The 16,311-nt window shown below is 49.2% G+C and overlaps 1 protein-coding gene across 1 annotated transcript; it reads left to right on the top strand.

Moving 5' to 3' along the window:
* Positions 1–1,634: 1,634 nt before the first annotated feature.
* Positions 1,635–8,141, top strand: Mycl (MYCL proto-oncogene, bHLH transcription factor). Its single transcript, XM_021160609.1, has 3 exons — positions 1,635–1,848; positions 2,212–2,716; positions 5,586–8,141. The coding sequence occupies exons 1-3, from the start codon at positions 1,768–1,770 to the stop codon at positions 6,191–6,193; spliced, it is 1,194 nt and encodes a 397-aa protein (XP_021016268.1). The 5' UTR covers positions 1,635–1,767; the 3' UTR covers positions 6,194–8,141.
* The last annotated feature ends 8,170 nt before the right edge of the window (positions 8,142–16,311 follow it).

Genomic DNA, 16,311 nt, shown 5'->3' on the forward strand with positions numbered 1-16,311 from the left:
AAAAAAAAAAAAAAGTTATTTTCCTGCTTACATTGGTTTCTGCTATTGTGACCAAGACCCTGGAAAGTGCAGCAACCACCACAGACATCTGCACGCCAGAGAACAAGACCCTGAAAGGCAGTCTAATCCCTCTGCACCAAGGCGGCAACCAAATCAGGAGCCTTTTCTGGGCCTCCCAGTACAGCACAGAGCAGGGCATACAGGCCGTCTCAATAAAATCTGGTTGGCTAGGTCACTCAGGAAGCCAGTGCGTAAATATTGCCAGAAGTCATTCTAGGTGCAGGAACTACAAAGCGAGCCAATTCCTGCTTTCAAGGATGTCCTACACACACCTTAGACACAACAAATGGAAAATGGAGAGTCACACACCCCCCTGCCTTCTCACCCAACTCACGGGTCATCTCACACCTCCCTGGCCCAAAACAAAGGGAAGTGTTTATCCTTCTGGCTTCAGTCTGTTAGGATGGCAACAGCCTGTAGTTCTGAGTAGTTAGACAAAAAGAGTAGGAGGAAGAGAAGGATGGCAGACAACCAGACACCAGACCTTGATGCCAGGTGGAGGATTCTAGATGAATTGGCTGCTATCCTAAGTTACCTTCCTTGGACCTAAATTAGTTAGTCTTTTCCTTTCTCAGAAGGTAGCCTGTTTATGAGAACACAAAGGAAATATATATATCATCTCAGCCAGAGATGTCAAGCAAAACTTCAAACACTTTGATCCCACAGCTAGGAAGCACAAAACAGGGGCCTGAATGAAGTTTCCACACCCCTACACTCCTATCTCTAAAACAGCCCTTAGGAGAGTTTTGTGTGGAGGATGAATTCTGGGAGGCAGGGCTGTGAAGGAAGGGTCAAGTGTCAGCTATGACCTGGGGGATGACGGAGGTCTCACTACCCTCCCCAGGGATAAAGCTGCTGTTGTTCGAATTCTCTCATGTCCTTTCCTAAGATGCTCTATCTTTTTAGTAAACAAATTCAGCCCGGCGACCCTGTGAAGTCATTACCATTCCTTCATTTCACAAGTAAAATTGGAGCTCCGAGGGATTATATATACTGCAGGCTTTCTAGCTCGGAATCTTCACTGTTATTCAAGGTTTAAGCCACTGAGCTAAAGAATGGGCTAACGGTTGCGGAAGCAATGGGCTGAAGAAGCCTGGGTTCAGGGCCGAGGGCCGCCAGGTGGCGCGGTGGAGGTGCAGTGTTTGCCCTACCATCACCACCACCACCACCACCTCCTCTGTCATGGGTGGGACGCACCTGAACCCGGTGGGGCGCGCCCCGGGAAGTAGACTAGCAGGGTGGGGCAGGGAGCAGCTCTAGTCCTTGGCTCTGAGTAGGCGAGGAGCGCCGCTTTAGTTAAGTCGCTTGGACCGCGGGAGTCTCTCGAACAGTCACGCCTCCACCAGGAGACTGCGGGGCTGCATCAGCTCTTCTGCTCTGCGCTCCCCAGCGTACAATTTATTAGGGAGCTTCAAGGGATAGAATAGAAACGACCAGTTCAGCCAGGAGGTGGGGCCGGCCCCACCTGTCGCCAGCGGAGAGAGGGGCGGGAGGAGGAGGGGCTTGTCTCCTAGGGACCACCCCCCCTCCTGGTCCCCAAGCCCCGGGCACGCGACGAGATATAAAGCAGTCGGGAAACAATGCGCCTGCAGATCGCGCTCCCGCGTCGATCCTGGGAGCGTCCTGGTTGCCGTGTGCGAGCGAGGCGGGGGGAGCGCGCACGGGGGGCGCGCTCGTGAGTGCGGGGCCGCGCGCTCGGTGGCGCGCATGTGTGTGTGTGCGGGCTGCCGGGCTTCCCCGAGCCGGCGGGGAGCCGCTCCGCTCCAGGTGGCGGGCGGCGGGAGCGAGGTGAGGCTGCGGGTGGCCCGGGCAGGGGTCCCCAGGGGACCGGCGGGCTGCAAGGCTGCAGACTGCCTTCGAGACAGCGCGCCCCCGCCCGGCCCTGCTGTGCCCCGGGAGCTAAGCTCCGGGCGGTGCTGGCAAAGTTTGCTTTGAACTCGCTCCCCTCAGCCTGGTCGGCCCGTTGCGAGCTGCCCTGAGCGAGCTGACCTCAGGCCAGGCTTCCCAGGAGCAGGGACCAGGGCGCGGGCTGCAAGCTGGTGGGCCTGGGGAGAGACCAGAGCCCCGCAGCCAGCTGCAGAGAGGGACTCGGAGCCGCCTCTTCCCTCGGCGGGCACCGCAGTCAGCTCGTCTCCCCCTTCCCTCCCGCAGGGAGCGGACATGGACTTCGACTCGTATCAGCACTATTTCTACGACTATGACTGCGGAGAGGATTTCTACCGCTCCACGGCGCCCAGCGAGGACATCTGGAAGAAATTCGAGCTGGTGCCGTCGCCCCCCACGTCGCCGCCCTGGGGCTCCGGTCCCGGCGCCGTGGACCCAGCCTCTGGGATTAATCCCGGGGAGCCGTGGCCTGGAGGGGGTGCCGGGGACGAGGCGGAATATCGGGGCCATTCGAAAGCTTGGGGCAGGAATTATGCTTCCATCATTCGCCGTGACTGCATGTGGAGCGGCTTCTCCGCCCGGGAACGGCTGGAGAGAGTGGTGAGCGACAGGCTGGCCCCAGGCGCGCCCCGGGGGAACCCGCCCAAAGCGCCCGCTACCCCGGACGGCACTCCTAGTCTGGAAGCCAGTAACCCGGCACCCGCCACCCAATGTCAGCTGGGCGAGCCCAAGACTCAAGCCTGCTCCGGGTCCGAGAGCCCCAGTGATTCCGGTAAGGACCACCCGGGGGCTAGCTAAGAGGGAGGCACCCCTTGGGTGGCCAGAGCTCTATCTACCGCTGTTTGAAATCAGGCATTAGATCTTAAACCTTCCCATCACCTCCCCATTTTCTGACTGAAGCTGTCGGTGTAGCCCCCAGCTGTGTCTGTCTGGCACGTGGGTGTGTTGGTAAACAGTTTGGAGAAGTGGGGAGGGAGCCAGCGTCCCTCTGATGGTGATTGGAGCCCCAGGGGACCAGGGCGACTTGGTGAGGGTTGGCGCTTAGAGAGGACAATACTCGGGTTGGACTGTAGGGGATTTCTGTCCTTGGGAGGTTGAAAGGGTTCCCTTAAGAGTCACTCCAAGCTTGAAGCTTTTTTGTTGCTGCCTCTTTCCCTGGGAAACTCACACTTCCCTAAGGGAGAAAAGACTGAGATACCTTTTGTGCAGAACCAAAAGCCTTCCTCCACTCGAAAACCTCGGTCTCCCGCCTGCTGTACTTTAAATTGCTAATTCTCTTCTCTTACCCCAGTCCCAGTCCTTACCACTTCTCATCACTAGTGACTAGTGAGACTGGTGGAGGGAGAGTAAATGCTCCTCTTAACAGATGGGAAAACTGAGGATTAGAGACAGGAAATCAGTCAAGTGAGCCCCAGCCTCCTGCTGTCTAGTCGCCTTCTTTTCCCAACTCTCTTCCCTGTCTTTCTTGGTGTTTAGAGGGTCTTCCTCATAGCTTGTTTGAGAAGAGCTACACGATGCCTGTTGATTTGGCCTTAGGAAGGTATCCAATCTCCCGCCCAATACATCTGTGGGCTTCAGCTGCTCTTCTACATTCAACATTCCTGCTCGGTCCCATCTCTGGTATTGAGATAATGGTCATAGCGCGCCAGGCCTCCCTCCATACTGATGAAGAGCAGACTTCACTGAGCTCAGACCACCTTGCTCTTCCCCTAGCCTCTGAGCCCCCCACTCAGTAGAAGTACACGGGAAAGGATGCTATTGCAGGTGCAGCAGGAGGCTTTGGGCACATTCATTTCGACAGAGAAAAGTCACTGTCAAGAATCATGGGCTTTTGAGAGGGAACTGGGGAATTGGATGTGGAAGTTGTTGTACATCTATGGAGGGAAATGAGAACAGAATTAAAAGTCTCTTTTTCTTCGATGCATTTGTGTTAAGGTCATTTTTAACCTGCAACAAGAATTTATGTTTTGTCGGATGGCTTTGATAGGAATCTTGAGATCAAGAACCAAGCGAAGAGCCAGCTCTGCAAGGGCTGTTAGATCGTTTTGGAAGTTTGGAGATCTTTATTAGCAATCCAGACCATCATAAAAATAACAGGGACTGGGGCTGACCTGGGCCTCCGTTTCTCCTTTTGAAAATGAGGAGGAATGAACTTGGTTGTCCTGCTGAGGACATCCCTTATCTTGTAGAATCTGATACTACTTTCTGCAAAGGAGAATGGTGTCCTAAATGATACCTTCCTTAGATACAGCCTTCTGTGCTGTGAGATTTAACAACGAAAATTAAAGGTTTGGGATGTACAGAAACTTGAATCATTTCCTGACCTGCCCTTTAACCTGAACCTGTTTGTGGGCTCCTGGTTCACTCTCTGGCCACATGGCCAAGAACAAAATGCAACAGATTGCAAACAATGAGGGGGTGGGGTGGGGAGGGTGACTGACGGCACAGCTCAGCCAATAGGGATTAGGGGCTGGGGAAAACAGCATTCCAAACACAGCTTAGGCAGCCAATCACAGGCTTTGAGGCCAGGGGGCTGAATGGTCAGGTTTTATTAATGGAGAAATAATGCGATTGTCCACACAATGGAAACCTTCCTGACAAAGGGGCTCAAGCCTCCTGATATGCAAAAGAGGCGGAGGACGGAGCTCTTCTGTTGCCGGCCAGAATGCTTAAAAGGTGGCCTTCTGTGTTGAGGACTACAAGATGTGGGGAGCAGGAGGGTCTTTCCCTAATTGCCTGATCAGATTGGCTTCATCCCACAGACCTTCCAGCTAGGGAATGGTAGGGACACTTCTTGGTCTATCCGAGTCCCTGGCATGTTGGCCTTTGTATCTGGGTCACTCTACCGTTCCTTCTCCGCTTCTGGTGCAGCTCATTGGGAAATGGTCGCCTGTGCATTTGCAAAGTTCCTGAGGCTCTCGTGACCTGTGACTGTAAATACGACCCTCTTCTGGTCCAGGGGTGGGGGTGGGGCAGATGACCTATAAATGATGGATGGCTTTAGAAACCCATTGAACCCAGGAACAAAATGCTCCTGAGGGAAACCCTTCCCCTCCCCTCTGTGGCTGAAGAGAACCGGTTGTAGCCCTCCCTTCTCTGCATCTTCAACTGAAAGGATGGCAGAATAGAGAGGTGGGGGAATAATAGGATTTATAACTTGTGAAAAGTAACAATCCCCTAGCGCAGGCTGTGCTGGGCAGGAACAATGGGCAACTCTGCCCACAGACCCCTCATTTACAATTCTGATGGGGCATGAAAGAGCCCGAATGGGGAAGATCTTTATAGCTAAACTTTGTCCCAAGCCGGTAGCTCTTTCTCTCCATCCCCCTCAGTGGGGGAGGAGAGAGCCTGTGCAGACTGGGGGCTGTTGGCTTGGGTCTACCTTTTGTTCTTATCCAAGCCTTGTTGTGCAGAAGGAAACTGGAGACTATTTTCCTTGTTTATTTCCCCTCCGCTATGGTGTTTCTCTGGTCTAAATTATTTGGTAGTCTCTCTCCTCACTTCAGTTTGGCGATCTCTAAAACATGAATGTGTCATCTACTCTCACAGGCCGGGACATTGAGAACTGGGGCTGTAGGGTGTGTGTATGTATGTGTTCCTCATGGGGTATATTTGTTCTTTCCATATCTCTTCTTGAACAGAAGGTGAAGAGATTGACGTGGTGACGGTGGAGAAGAGGCGATCTCTGGAAATCCGAAAGCCAGTCACCATCACAGTTCGAGCAGACCCCCTGGACCCCTGCATGAAGCACTTCCACATCTCTATCCACCAACAGCAGCATAACTATGCTGCCCGTTTTCCTCCAGAAAGTTGCTCTCAAGAGGGGGATCCTGAGTCAGGTCCCCAGGAAGAGGCTCCGGAGATAGAAGCTTCCAAGGAGAAAGAGGAAGAGGAGGAAGAGGAGGAAGAAGAGATTGTGAGCCCCCCACCTGTCGAAAGTGAGGCTCCCCAGTCCTGCCACCCCAAACCTGTCAGTTCTGACACTGAGGACGTGACCAAGAGGAAGAACCATAACTTCTTGGAACGAAAAAGGAGGAATGACCTCCGCTCCCGGTTCCTAGCTCTGCGGGACCAGGTTCCCACCCTGGCCAGCTGCTCTAAGGCCCCCAAAGTCGTGATCCTCAGCAAGGCATTAGAATACTTGCAGGCTTTGGTGGGGGCTGAAAAGAAAATGGCTACGGAGAAAAGGCAGCTCCGGTGTCGGCAACAGCAACTGCAAAAGAGAATCGCGTACCTCAGTGGCTACTAACCGACCAAAACGCCTGACTTCTCTGTCTCACAGACACAAGCTTAGTTTTTTAACCTCTCTCTCCCTTTTAGTAATTTGCACATTTTGGTTACAGCGGGGGGCAGTCTGGACAGTAGATCCCAGAATGCATTGCAGCCGGTGCACACACAATAAGGGCTTGCATTCTTGGTAACCTCGAAACCCAATTCTCCCTCTTCCCCGACCGACTCATGGGAATGCTGTCCTTCTCTGGCGCCTTTGCCTTCTCAGCAGGCAGCTACTGAGGAGATTTGGGGTCTGCTTAGCTCGCTAGCTCCTGACGAAAGGCTGACAGATGCTATGCAACAGGTGGTGGACGTTGTTGGGGCTGCAGCCTACGTGAAATCTCACACTGTGCTGGGGCTTCAGGCTAGGAAAGGATGCTGCTCTCACTGCTGTCTCTGGGGATGATTTGAGGACAGCTGGGCCTGGATACTGTCCCCCAGGCTCCGTTTTCCAGGAGGCAAGCGAGCTGTCCCGGGCGAAGACAAGCTCGCAGACTTGATCAGCGTGGAGCATTACCTCACCGTCAGACACTTTACAGTAGCTGTGGAGTGGAAACCTGTAAGATAGATTTGGATGGTAGGCCACACCCTTCCCTCCACGCTCAATGCTATGACTTTGAGAAAGGGCTTGGCCTCTATGTAGAGTCTTTGTCTCAGAGCTCTCTGGGCCTTCTCAGAGAGGGACCTTTCTATCCTCACAAGGGACCTTTTTGTTTCTTCCTGCCTTTGTTATGCAATGGCCACCACAGCACCCTTTCACACAGACCAGAAATATTTCCCCAGGACATAGGGAAATGGGTCGCAGCCCAAGACCTGGGGAAGCCTTGGCATCCTCCCTCATGACCAACAGTCCTTGCCCAGGTTTTCTGCAGGGCTATTTGAGGCCCAGCTTGGAACCTTTTCTCGAGGCAGATAGTTACAAGGTGCCTCTGAAGGACAAGCCCTATCACTTCCTCTTTCCCACCTGCCTCTCTGTCAGATCCTGACTCTGTCTACAATCTGCTGGAACAGTGCAAACCTGTCCTTCTCGAGCAACTTTGCTGGCTCTGCAGCCACCATCCTGATTCTCTGTCGGCCTAAGTCACATCCTTTCCCCTGGAATCTGGGCCTTACAGAGAGATTCAGAGGGGCACCGCTTGGATTCACCTGATGCCCCCAGAAGGTAAACTTACTTCCTGGTAGGTTGTCAGGGTACCTCGAGGAACGCTACTCAGCCAACAAGGAGAGTTTGCTCCAGCTGTGTTCTGCAACTCCCGGTGGAATCAAAGTACAGCCCTCTATCCTAGGAAAGTCACCAAGCTAGCAGCCATCATGTGAGCATCTTCAGGAGATCCTAAGCTTTGCCTGAGAGAAGAGCCAGCCTTTCCAGAACTCTACCCAGGAAAGCAGATCTGTTCCTGCTGGCCCTGGGCTTGGAAGTAGGGGTACAGTGTGGGGGACAGACAGTAAGTAAGAACTTGTGGCTCTCAGAAACCAGCTACTACTTCCAAATTGGCTCCCAACTGTGATGGCCTCCAATTGCTTCCTGGCCTCAAGTCCTAGAGGAAGCTTCCGAAGTTGCTGTTGTACATGTTGGGGCAGGACTTCTAGGCACCAAGGGACTCCTGGGAGGACAAGTGGTGAACAGGCTAAAGTCCCATCTGAATGGCTTGTGTTTTATAAGCTGCTGCGGGGTTATATGCTGTGGGCGTCTTTTGGTTTTTTTTTGTTTGTTTTTTTTTAATACTGTATTTTTGTATGCTTTTTTGCAAAGTGGTGTTAACTGTTTTTGTATAAGAAAAACAAAAACCCTCCTGTTGCAAGGGTCTGGTTTATTTTGAAAGGTGCATTTACCTGAAATTTTGTATTTAGTTGTAATCATTAATTGCTTGATTTTAAACTGTTGCCTTCTGGGACATCTTCTAATAAAAAGATTTCTCAAAAAATGTCAGAGTCGGGGTAGCATATGCCATCCGAGTCTTCCTGAACCAGAGGAAACTTATTTTGGAGTAGCCACAAGCAATCTGGGTGGCTGCATTTTTCTACCATGTTGCTAACCTGGTCATTCCACTCTGGGTCCCTGAATGCCCTTTCAGACGTGTCTAAACAATGTCCTGTCGGCTCAGTACTCTGTGAGAACAAAATTCTCTAGTGAATTGCAGAGTGCTGAATTGTAAGTTACAAGGCTTGAAATCCCAGCTCTACCTCTTCTGTGACCTTTTCTCTTTGCCTTTCTGAGTCCTCCATGCTTTATCTGTGAGGTTTTGGCGGTGTTTTGTTTGTTTGTGTGTTTGTTTCAGGTTTCAAGTAAAGTTGTAGACCTTGAATTGCTTTCTAAAACATACAGCTCCTTAATATGAGGGCTGTTCTTAGGAAGTTCTCATTTTGTGTGGTTTTGGTCTTTTGGGGGGTGCGGGGGGGGGGGTTGTTTTGAGACAGGGTCTCCCTACATAGCCTATACTGGAACTCATAGACCAAACTAGCCTCAAACTCACAGAGATCCTCCTTCCCATGTGCTGAGATTAAAGGCATGATCCAACTTGTTTTTAATCTTTTGAGACAAAGTTTTATTAGATGACCTTGGTTGGCCCTGTATGAACCAAGCTGGTCTTGAACTCAGAATCTGGCTGCTACTGCCTTTAGTACTAGGACTAAAGAGCGCCACAGGATACCCAGCCTCTTAAGACCATTTGTAGGATGATTCTCTGAGGATTTTAAGGGTAATGATTTGGAGTTGTATTTTTTTCCTCCTTCAATTAATGAAAGGAAAAATCAGGCTCCCCACAGTTCTCCGATTCATTTGGTGTCAATGCAAGGTGAGAGGATTTGTCAACGACTCTTCCTCTTGGAGCATACATTGCTCATTGCCTCACAGTAGATTAAGCCAACCCCACTTTGCCAGGGCTACAAATGAAGATGACAAGGTTGTGACCCCTTTGGGGGTCAAAGGATCCTTTCACAGGGGTGACATGTCAGATATCTTGCATATCGGGTATTTACATTACAACTCATAACAGTAGCAAAGTTACAGTTATGAAGTAGCCTGGCCCTTTCTGAGGAAAAGTGGTACAAATGTTCCATGACTAGCCTACCACACTGCAACATCTGTGGACTGGGTTGGATAGTTTTACTCCAAACATGCACTCTGGGGAAAGGACAGAGTGGCTGTTCAAAAGGCCACAAGCATCATGGTTAGAGAAAGCTGCTTGGGTCTCCCTTGCACATGAGGTCTTATTGCCTGCCTGATGCCTAGATGCCTGCAGAGCCTGAATAGAGTCTGGAAGCTTTCTCTTGGGGCTTGAGATATAGCCCAGTAGTGGAGCACTTGGTGGGAACGTGCAAATCTCTGAGTTCAATACCAGGCAGCATCAAAAGCAAACAGAAAAGCTCTTAACTCCTTGGCTTGCCAAGGTGATCTTTACCACAGCCTGGTGAGTGAGCAGTAGCCGCCATATTGTACGGGGGGGGGGGGGGGGGGGGGGGGGCTCGGGGAAGCGCTCAGTATGTTTTCTTGCCCAAAGTCATACTAAAATCATTTCCACAAGCCTGACCTTTTATCAAGTAAACTTTCCTTCTGGCTGCCTCTCTCTGGACTGACTGCCTCCATGCCATACACCTAAGCACTTAAGAAGATATTTCAGAGCCGGGCGTGGTGGCGCACGCCTTTAATCCCAGCACTTGGGAGGCAGAGGCAGGCGGATTTCTGAGTTCGAGGCCAGCCTGGTCTACAGAGTGAGTTCCAGGACAGCCAGGACTACACAGAGAAACCCTGTCTCGAAAAACCAAAAAAAGAAAAAAAAAAAATAAAGAAGATATTTCAGAAAACTTTTAATCCTTTTTAATTTTTCAGGATGTATTTATTATTTTTATTTTATATGTATGAATATTTTACCTGCATGTATGGTCTGTACCACACATGTGTCTGGGCCCACAGAAGCCACAGACAGCTTCAGACACCCTGAAACTGGAGTCATAGATAGCTGTGAGCAGCCATGTGATATTGGGAACGGATTGTGGGTCCTCTGGAAAAAGAGCAGCCAGTGCTCTTAACTATTGAGCCATCTCTCCAGACCCAAGACGGTTTTTATGAGACGGACTGGATTGCTAGAACATTTCCTTCCTTTTTGTCTTTTCTTTCTTTCCTGTACAGTTGTTGTTGTTGTTTGTTTGTTGTTACTGTTGTTGTTTTGAAACAGGATCTCTATAGCCTACGTTGGTCTTGGATTCACTGTGTAGTTACGTATGACTGTATAACTCCTGACACCCACCCCCTCCACCTCTAGAGTGCTGAGGTTACAGTCATAGGCCCTCACACCTGGCAAAGACTGCTTTTCTTAAAACTCTGGGACTGGAGAGATGGCTCAGATGGTCCTCTTCCAGAGGACCTGGGTTCAGTTCCCAGCACCAATATGGCAACTCACAGCCGTCCAGTTCCAGGGGGCCTGACATCCTCTCAGCTATACATGCAGGCAAAACAACCAATGCACACAAGAAAAGATAAAATTAAAACTCCCAATGACTTCTTTCTTTAGTTTGGTGTATTTCATCGTGCTAGGATCAAGACCTGACACCTTTGAGTTAGATGCTATTCTGAGGCTATTTGCCAAGAAACTGATTTGGAGGGGGACACCGCCGCCACCACACCTTGACATTGCTAGAATGATAAGGACCCAGGAGAAAGTCGTCGGAAGCTAGCTTCTTTGCAGATCGCCTCTTTACTGTAACCTGGAGAGCAGGAGGCAGTGGTGGCCCCTTTTCCCAGATAAGTGGAGAGTTCCGAGGCAGCAAAGTCATTATCTAAACTCACACACAGTACCAGCTGCTAGCTCTGAGTCAAGCTGGCTGAGAAAGGAGTGGGAATAAAGCCTCCTCCTTGGGGGGAGGGGGAAGGGAGGGAGTTTCTGGAATGTGAAGTATTTTAAGCTCCTTCCTAGCTCGTTTCTACAAACTCCTACCTCTGTCTTTGTCTGAAAATAACCAAGAGTTTATTCCTAGATTTCAGAGAGTGGTTCCTACAAATCAGGTTTGCCTCTGAGCGGGATACTCGTCTTGGTATGCACACATCAAGGGGCCGTGGAAAAACTACACTCAACATAGGAAGTGGGTCATCCTCTTTAGACTGCTGTACCAGGCTACAGGAGAGTGCTTAACCCCTGCTCCAACTGGCAGTGATGGGGGCGGGGGTAGAGGGACTGAGACGTGATAGACTGTCTTATTTGATCTGAATTGGCCAAAGGTGCTCCTGAGAGCCCCATGTTCCAGAAAGTTCTCGATAGAAGAGGAAAGGAATCAGGGGTGCTGGAGATGTTTCCTTCTAGTGATAAGATAGCCAGAAACAGTACTGAGGACTGGGTGACTAGGTAGGCGAGAGCAAAGTATCTAAATGTGTCAGTTTAACGTTCCCTTACCATGGACCTTGCTACTGCAAACCCCGTGGGCGGCCTTTTGTTAATGTCTGTTTATTTAGAACTACTCTGCCAAAGGGATCAACTATATTAATGTTACCATTCTCTTGGCAAGGAAATGTAAATATGTTCTTAAAGTCTTTAATCAGGTGTGCTATTAAATGATTAGGCGCAGTGCCAGGGGTCTAGTAGGAGCCTGGCAAATACAAACTTGAGGGAAAAAAGTATAGTTAAGAGGCCACTCAGTTCCTATAGACCTCAATTCCAAACCTTGGCTCTGCATTTTTCTAGCTGTATGGCTTTTGGCAAGTTACTAACGTTGCCTGGCTCCAATTTTCCTAACTATTAAAATTTGAAAAAGGTAAAAAATAATAGCATCTCTCTAATTAAGTTGTTGTGAACAACGGTAGCTATTCAGTAAATAGTTGGTATTGTTGAAGCCATTTAAAACGAGCTAATTTAGTGGGCTGGAGAGATGGCTCAAGAGGTTAAGAGCACTGGCTGCTTTTCCAGAGGACCAGGATTGTATTTCCAGCACCACACAACAGTTCACAAGTGTCTGTAACTCCAGTTCCAGGGGACTCTCCTGATCTCCACAGGCATCAGGCATGTGTGCACATCGTGCACAGACATACATACAAGTAAAACATACACACACACTAAGATTTTATTTTTAAAAAATCAGGCCACATTTAGATAACAAATTAGTCTCCCCCCCCCCCCGCCCCCTTGAATCAAGGTCTTTCTATATAGCCTGGTTATTCTGGAACTCACTCTGTAGACCAGGCTGGTCTGAAACTGAGAGATCCACCTGCCTCTGCCTCCTGAGGGCTAGGATGAAAAGCTTCTACCACCATCGTTGGGTCAGGTTAGTCATAGATGAAAGACAATGGGCAGAGGAATTGGTAAAATGAGAAATCTTTCCAGCAAGGGATAGGAAGATAGCCCAGTGGGCAAAGCAGGTATCACTCAAGTATGGGGATCTCAGTCTCAATTTTTAGAACCCATTTAAAAGTAAAAAGCCATTCGCGGTGCCACATGCTTGTTGTAATCCCAGTGGGGGGATGGTGGGGGAGGTGGAGACAGGGGCATGGCCAGACAGCCTGGCCTAATCATCAAGCCCCAGGTCCCAAGGAGAGACCCTGTAGATGGTGACTGAGGGAAACTGACCTCTGGCCTCTACACAGTCTCTAATGTACCACACACACACACACACACACACACACACACACACACACGCACCCCAACCTCCTCACACCTGAAAATTTCATGAATGAGTTTGCTCACACAAGTGTGCTCCCACAGTGGTGAATCATCAGTCAAGGGGCACCAACGTGAGTGAGACAGGCTGAGAAAGAAGGTGAGAGCAAAGGCCTGAGCCTCTGACTGGCCCCCAGCATCCAGGGCCCGTGGTAGGTAGAAGCTCTGCGTCTATAAGCCTGTTTTTCACCCTCCATTGTACCTCATAGGGCATGTGGTGCCTTAGACACACATAGCAAACTGATTTCATTCATTTGTTCTATCTAGACTCTTAATACGTTTGAGGCAAGACTCACTCAGTAACCTGGGCTAGCCTGGAATTTACCATTAGATCAAACTGTCTTAGAATTTGCAGTGATCCTCCTGCATCAGCCTCCCAAGGTGCTAGGATTATAGATGGGTGCTCAACCATGCCTGGTGCCTTTTTTTTTTTTTTTTTTTTTTTTGAGACAGGGTTTCTTTTGGAAGCCCTGACTGTCCTGTATCTTCTCTCTGTAGACCAGGTTGGCCTCAAACTCAGAGAGATCTGCCTGCCTCTGCTTCTGAGTGCTGGGATTAAAGGAGTGTGTCATCACCACCTAGCCAATGCTTTCAAACTTTTATTTTGAGATAGAGCCATCCAAATTGTCCAGGCAGGTCTCAAATCTGCCATTCCCCTGCTTTGGCCTTCTGTGAAGCTGGGGTTCCAGGCCTGCCTCATCAGGCCTGGCTAAAAACAAAAAAAAAAACCAAAAAACAAAAACTGGTTCTCAAACCTCTGTGTGTCTCCCCATCCCTAAGCCTATCACAGAAGAATAGGGTCAGATCCTGAATTTGTACTGCTAATAGGCAAGCAAGCTAGTGGAGGTGATACATAGAAAAGCATTGGTACAGACACTTAGGCGCTCATCTGCCATGTGATAATAGCAATGTGTGAAGCAGGGCCCGCAGCTCTGTTTTCTCCCTTCTGGAAATTTGTCTTAGTTAGGGTTACTATTGCTGTGTTGAAACACCAAGACCAAAAGCACCTTCGGGTGGGAGGAAAGGGTTAATTTGGCTTACATATCCTGAGTCACAGTCCATGGAGGGAAGCCAGGGCAGGAACTCAAACCTAGCAGCAGCCTGGAGGCTGAAGCTGTTGCAGAGACCACAGAGGCGTGCTGCTTACTGGCTTGCTCCTCATGGTTTACTCAGCCTGTTTTCTTATAGAACCCAAGACCACCAGCCCAGCAGTGGCCCCACTCACAGTGGGCTGGGCCCTTCCTCCTTAATCACTAAATAAGAAAATGTTCTACGCCAGGCAGTGGTGGTGCAGACCTATAATCCTAGCACTTGGGAGACAGAGGCAGGCGAATTTCTGAGTTCAAGGCCAGCCTGGTGAGTTCCAGGACAGACAGGATGACACACAGAGAAACCCTGTCTCAGAAAAAAAAAAGAAAAAGAAAGAGAAAAAGAAAAAGAAAAAGAAAAGAAAAAGAAAGAAAGAAAGGAAGAAAGAAAGAAAGAAAATGTTCTACATGCATGCCTATAGTCTATAGGGGCATTTTCTCAATTGAGGTTCCTTCCTTTCAGATGTCAAAACTAGCCAGCAACACTGTTCAAGAGCCTATTCGCAGGGTTACAGACAAGGCCTGCAGACTCAGAAGGAGGAAAGAATTTCAGTGATTATCCCACCAATAAAGTCCTTGCACAGATAGTGTAGTTTAATGTACTTGGAGAGGAACATACTCTTGGATCAGGGAGGACCAAGAAGCAGTTGGGAAGTTCATACTAGATCTAGGTTGAGGAGAGCAATCTGGTACCATTTACCAGCTCAGCACTCTCATTTTGACAAATTAGAGTTGCATTAGGTCTCTGAGGGGATCCTGTTGGAGGCAAACATCCACTTGAAAGTCTTTGGAAAGGAAGTCAAAGCTGGGGATGTAGCTCAATAGGAACGTTTGCCTAATGAGCATCAAGTTCTCAGCTCTGTCCTAAGCAGTGCACACACATACACATGGGGGGGGGGTCAGGGGGGCGAGGCAGAGAGAGAGAGAGAGAGAGAGAGAGAGAGAGAAGTTAAGGGAAAAGACTGAAAACTGATTGCAGTTTGGAGCACAGTAAGACAGAGATGATGGGGTCACCCAAAATGAAGCTGCCAGCAGAAAGCTGAAAGTACAATGTTTGGAGAGGGTTGACAATATTTGGCAGGCCGAGTCAGTTAGGTTGCCAGCTGAGTCAGGTTGCCGTGAGTTTGAGACCAACCAGGGCTAAATAGAAAGACCAAGTCTCAAAAGGTAAACTGAGAGAGAGAGAGAGAGAGAGAGAGAGAGAGAGTTCAATGGTGGCTCAGCTGCTAAAGGCGCTTGCTGCCAGACTTAAGGACTGAATTCAGTCCCTTGGACCCACATGGAAGAAGATAACCAACTTTTTCTGAAAGCTGTCCGCTGCCTTTCTCACACACACCATAGCACATACAATGAAAATATAAGGCATAATACAAAATTTTAAAGAATTTCAAGTTTGAAACTCACAAAAACATAAAGATGTGTGTGGCCCAGAATGTCATACAAGAGACAGAGGAAGGGTGACAGAAAGAGGAGTGACAAGGGGAGAGAGAGAGAGAGAGAGAGAGAGAGAGAGAGAGAGAGAGAGAGAGAGAGGGGGAGGGAGAGAGAGAGAGTTTGAACACACCTACGAGCTTAGGGAATATTCTGGTTTGCTCTGGAGTAAACTCTGTGACACCACTTGGTAGGGACACAAAGTCAAGAACAAAGGGAGTTCTACTCTCTCCTTCCCTTATTTTGAGCAAATTATAATGTCCCAAAGTTCAACAGGCCTGTCCCTAGTGCAAACAATGGCTCAGAAAACAAGGTAACAAATGTGATTACTCCACCCACCTGGTCCAGACAGAACCTGTGAGCCAGTGCTACCTTCTTTAGAAACAGTCTTAACAGTATTCTCAGGTTAAGACTCAGACAGAACTGAATTGGGATGATTCTGCCTCACTTCTGCCTTAAGGAGAAGGCAATCCAGACAGATACAAAGAGGGGACACAGGCCATGTGAAAGAGACAGAGATTGGGGTTATATAGCAATAAACCAAGGATTGGAACATGAGGGTTGCTGGCAACTACCTAAAGCAAAAAGAGGCAAACTATATATCCTTCCCCATAGAGAAAACAGGGGCAGAGCCTTTCACAGCTTGACTTTAGGTTTTTGGCCTCTAGAACCATAAGAAAATTAATTTCTCTCATTTTAAGCCACCCAGTTTATGGTAATTTGTTATGGGAGCTCTAGAAATTAAATGTAAATTTAGGCACTAAGTTGATTATAAAATATTCCCCACAGGAAAGGCTTTTTCTTTGGGATATGTAAGATTGAATTAGGCTGAAGGGTATCTTAGATTGTACTAAAAAGCTAATGTGTATCCCCCCCCCCCCAGCAGACAGAGTTCTCTGGTTTGAATATGCTTGGCTCAGGGAGTGGTACTA

The sequence above is a fragment of the Mus caroli genome, chromosome 4 (assembly GCF_900094665.2).
Source record: "Mus caroli chromosome 4, CAROLI_EIJ_v1.1, whole genome shotgun sequence".
NCBI lineage: Eukaryota > Metazoa > Chordata > Mammalia > Rodentia > Muridae > Mus > Mus caroli.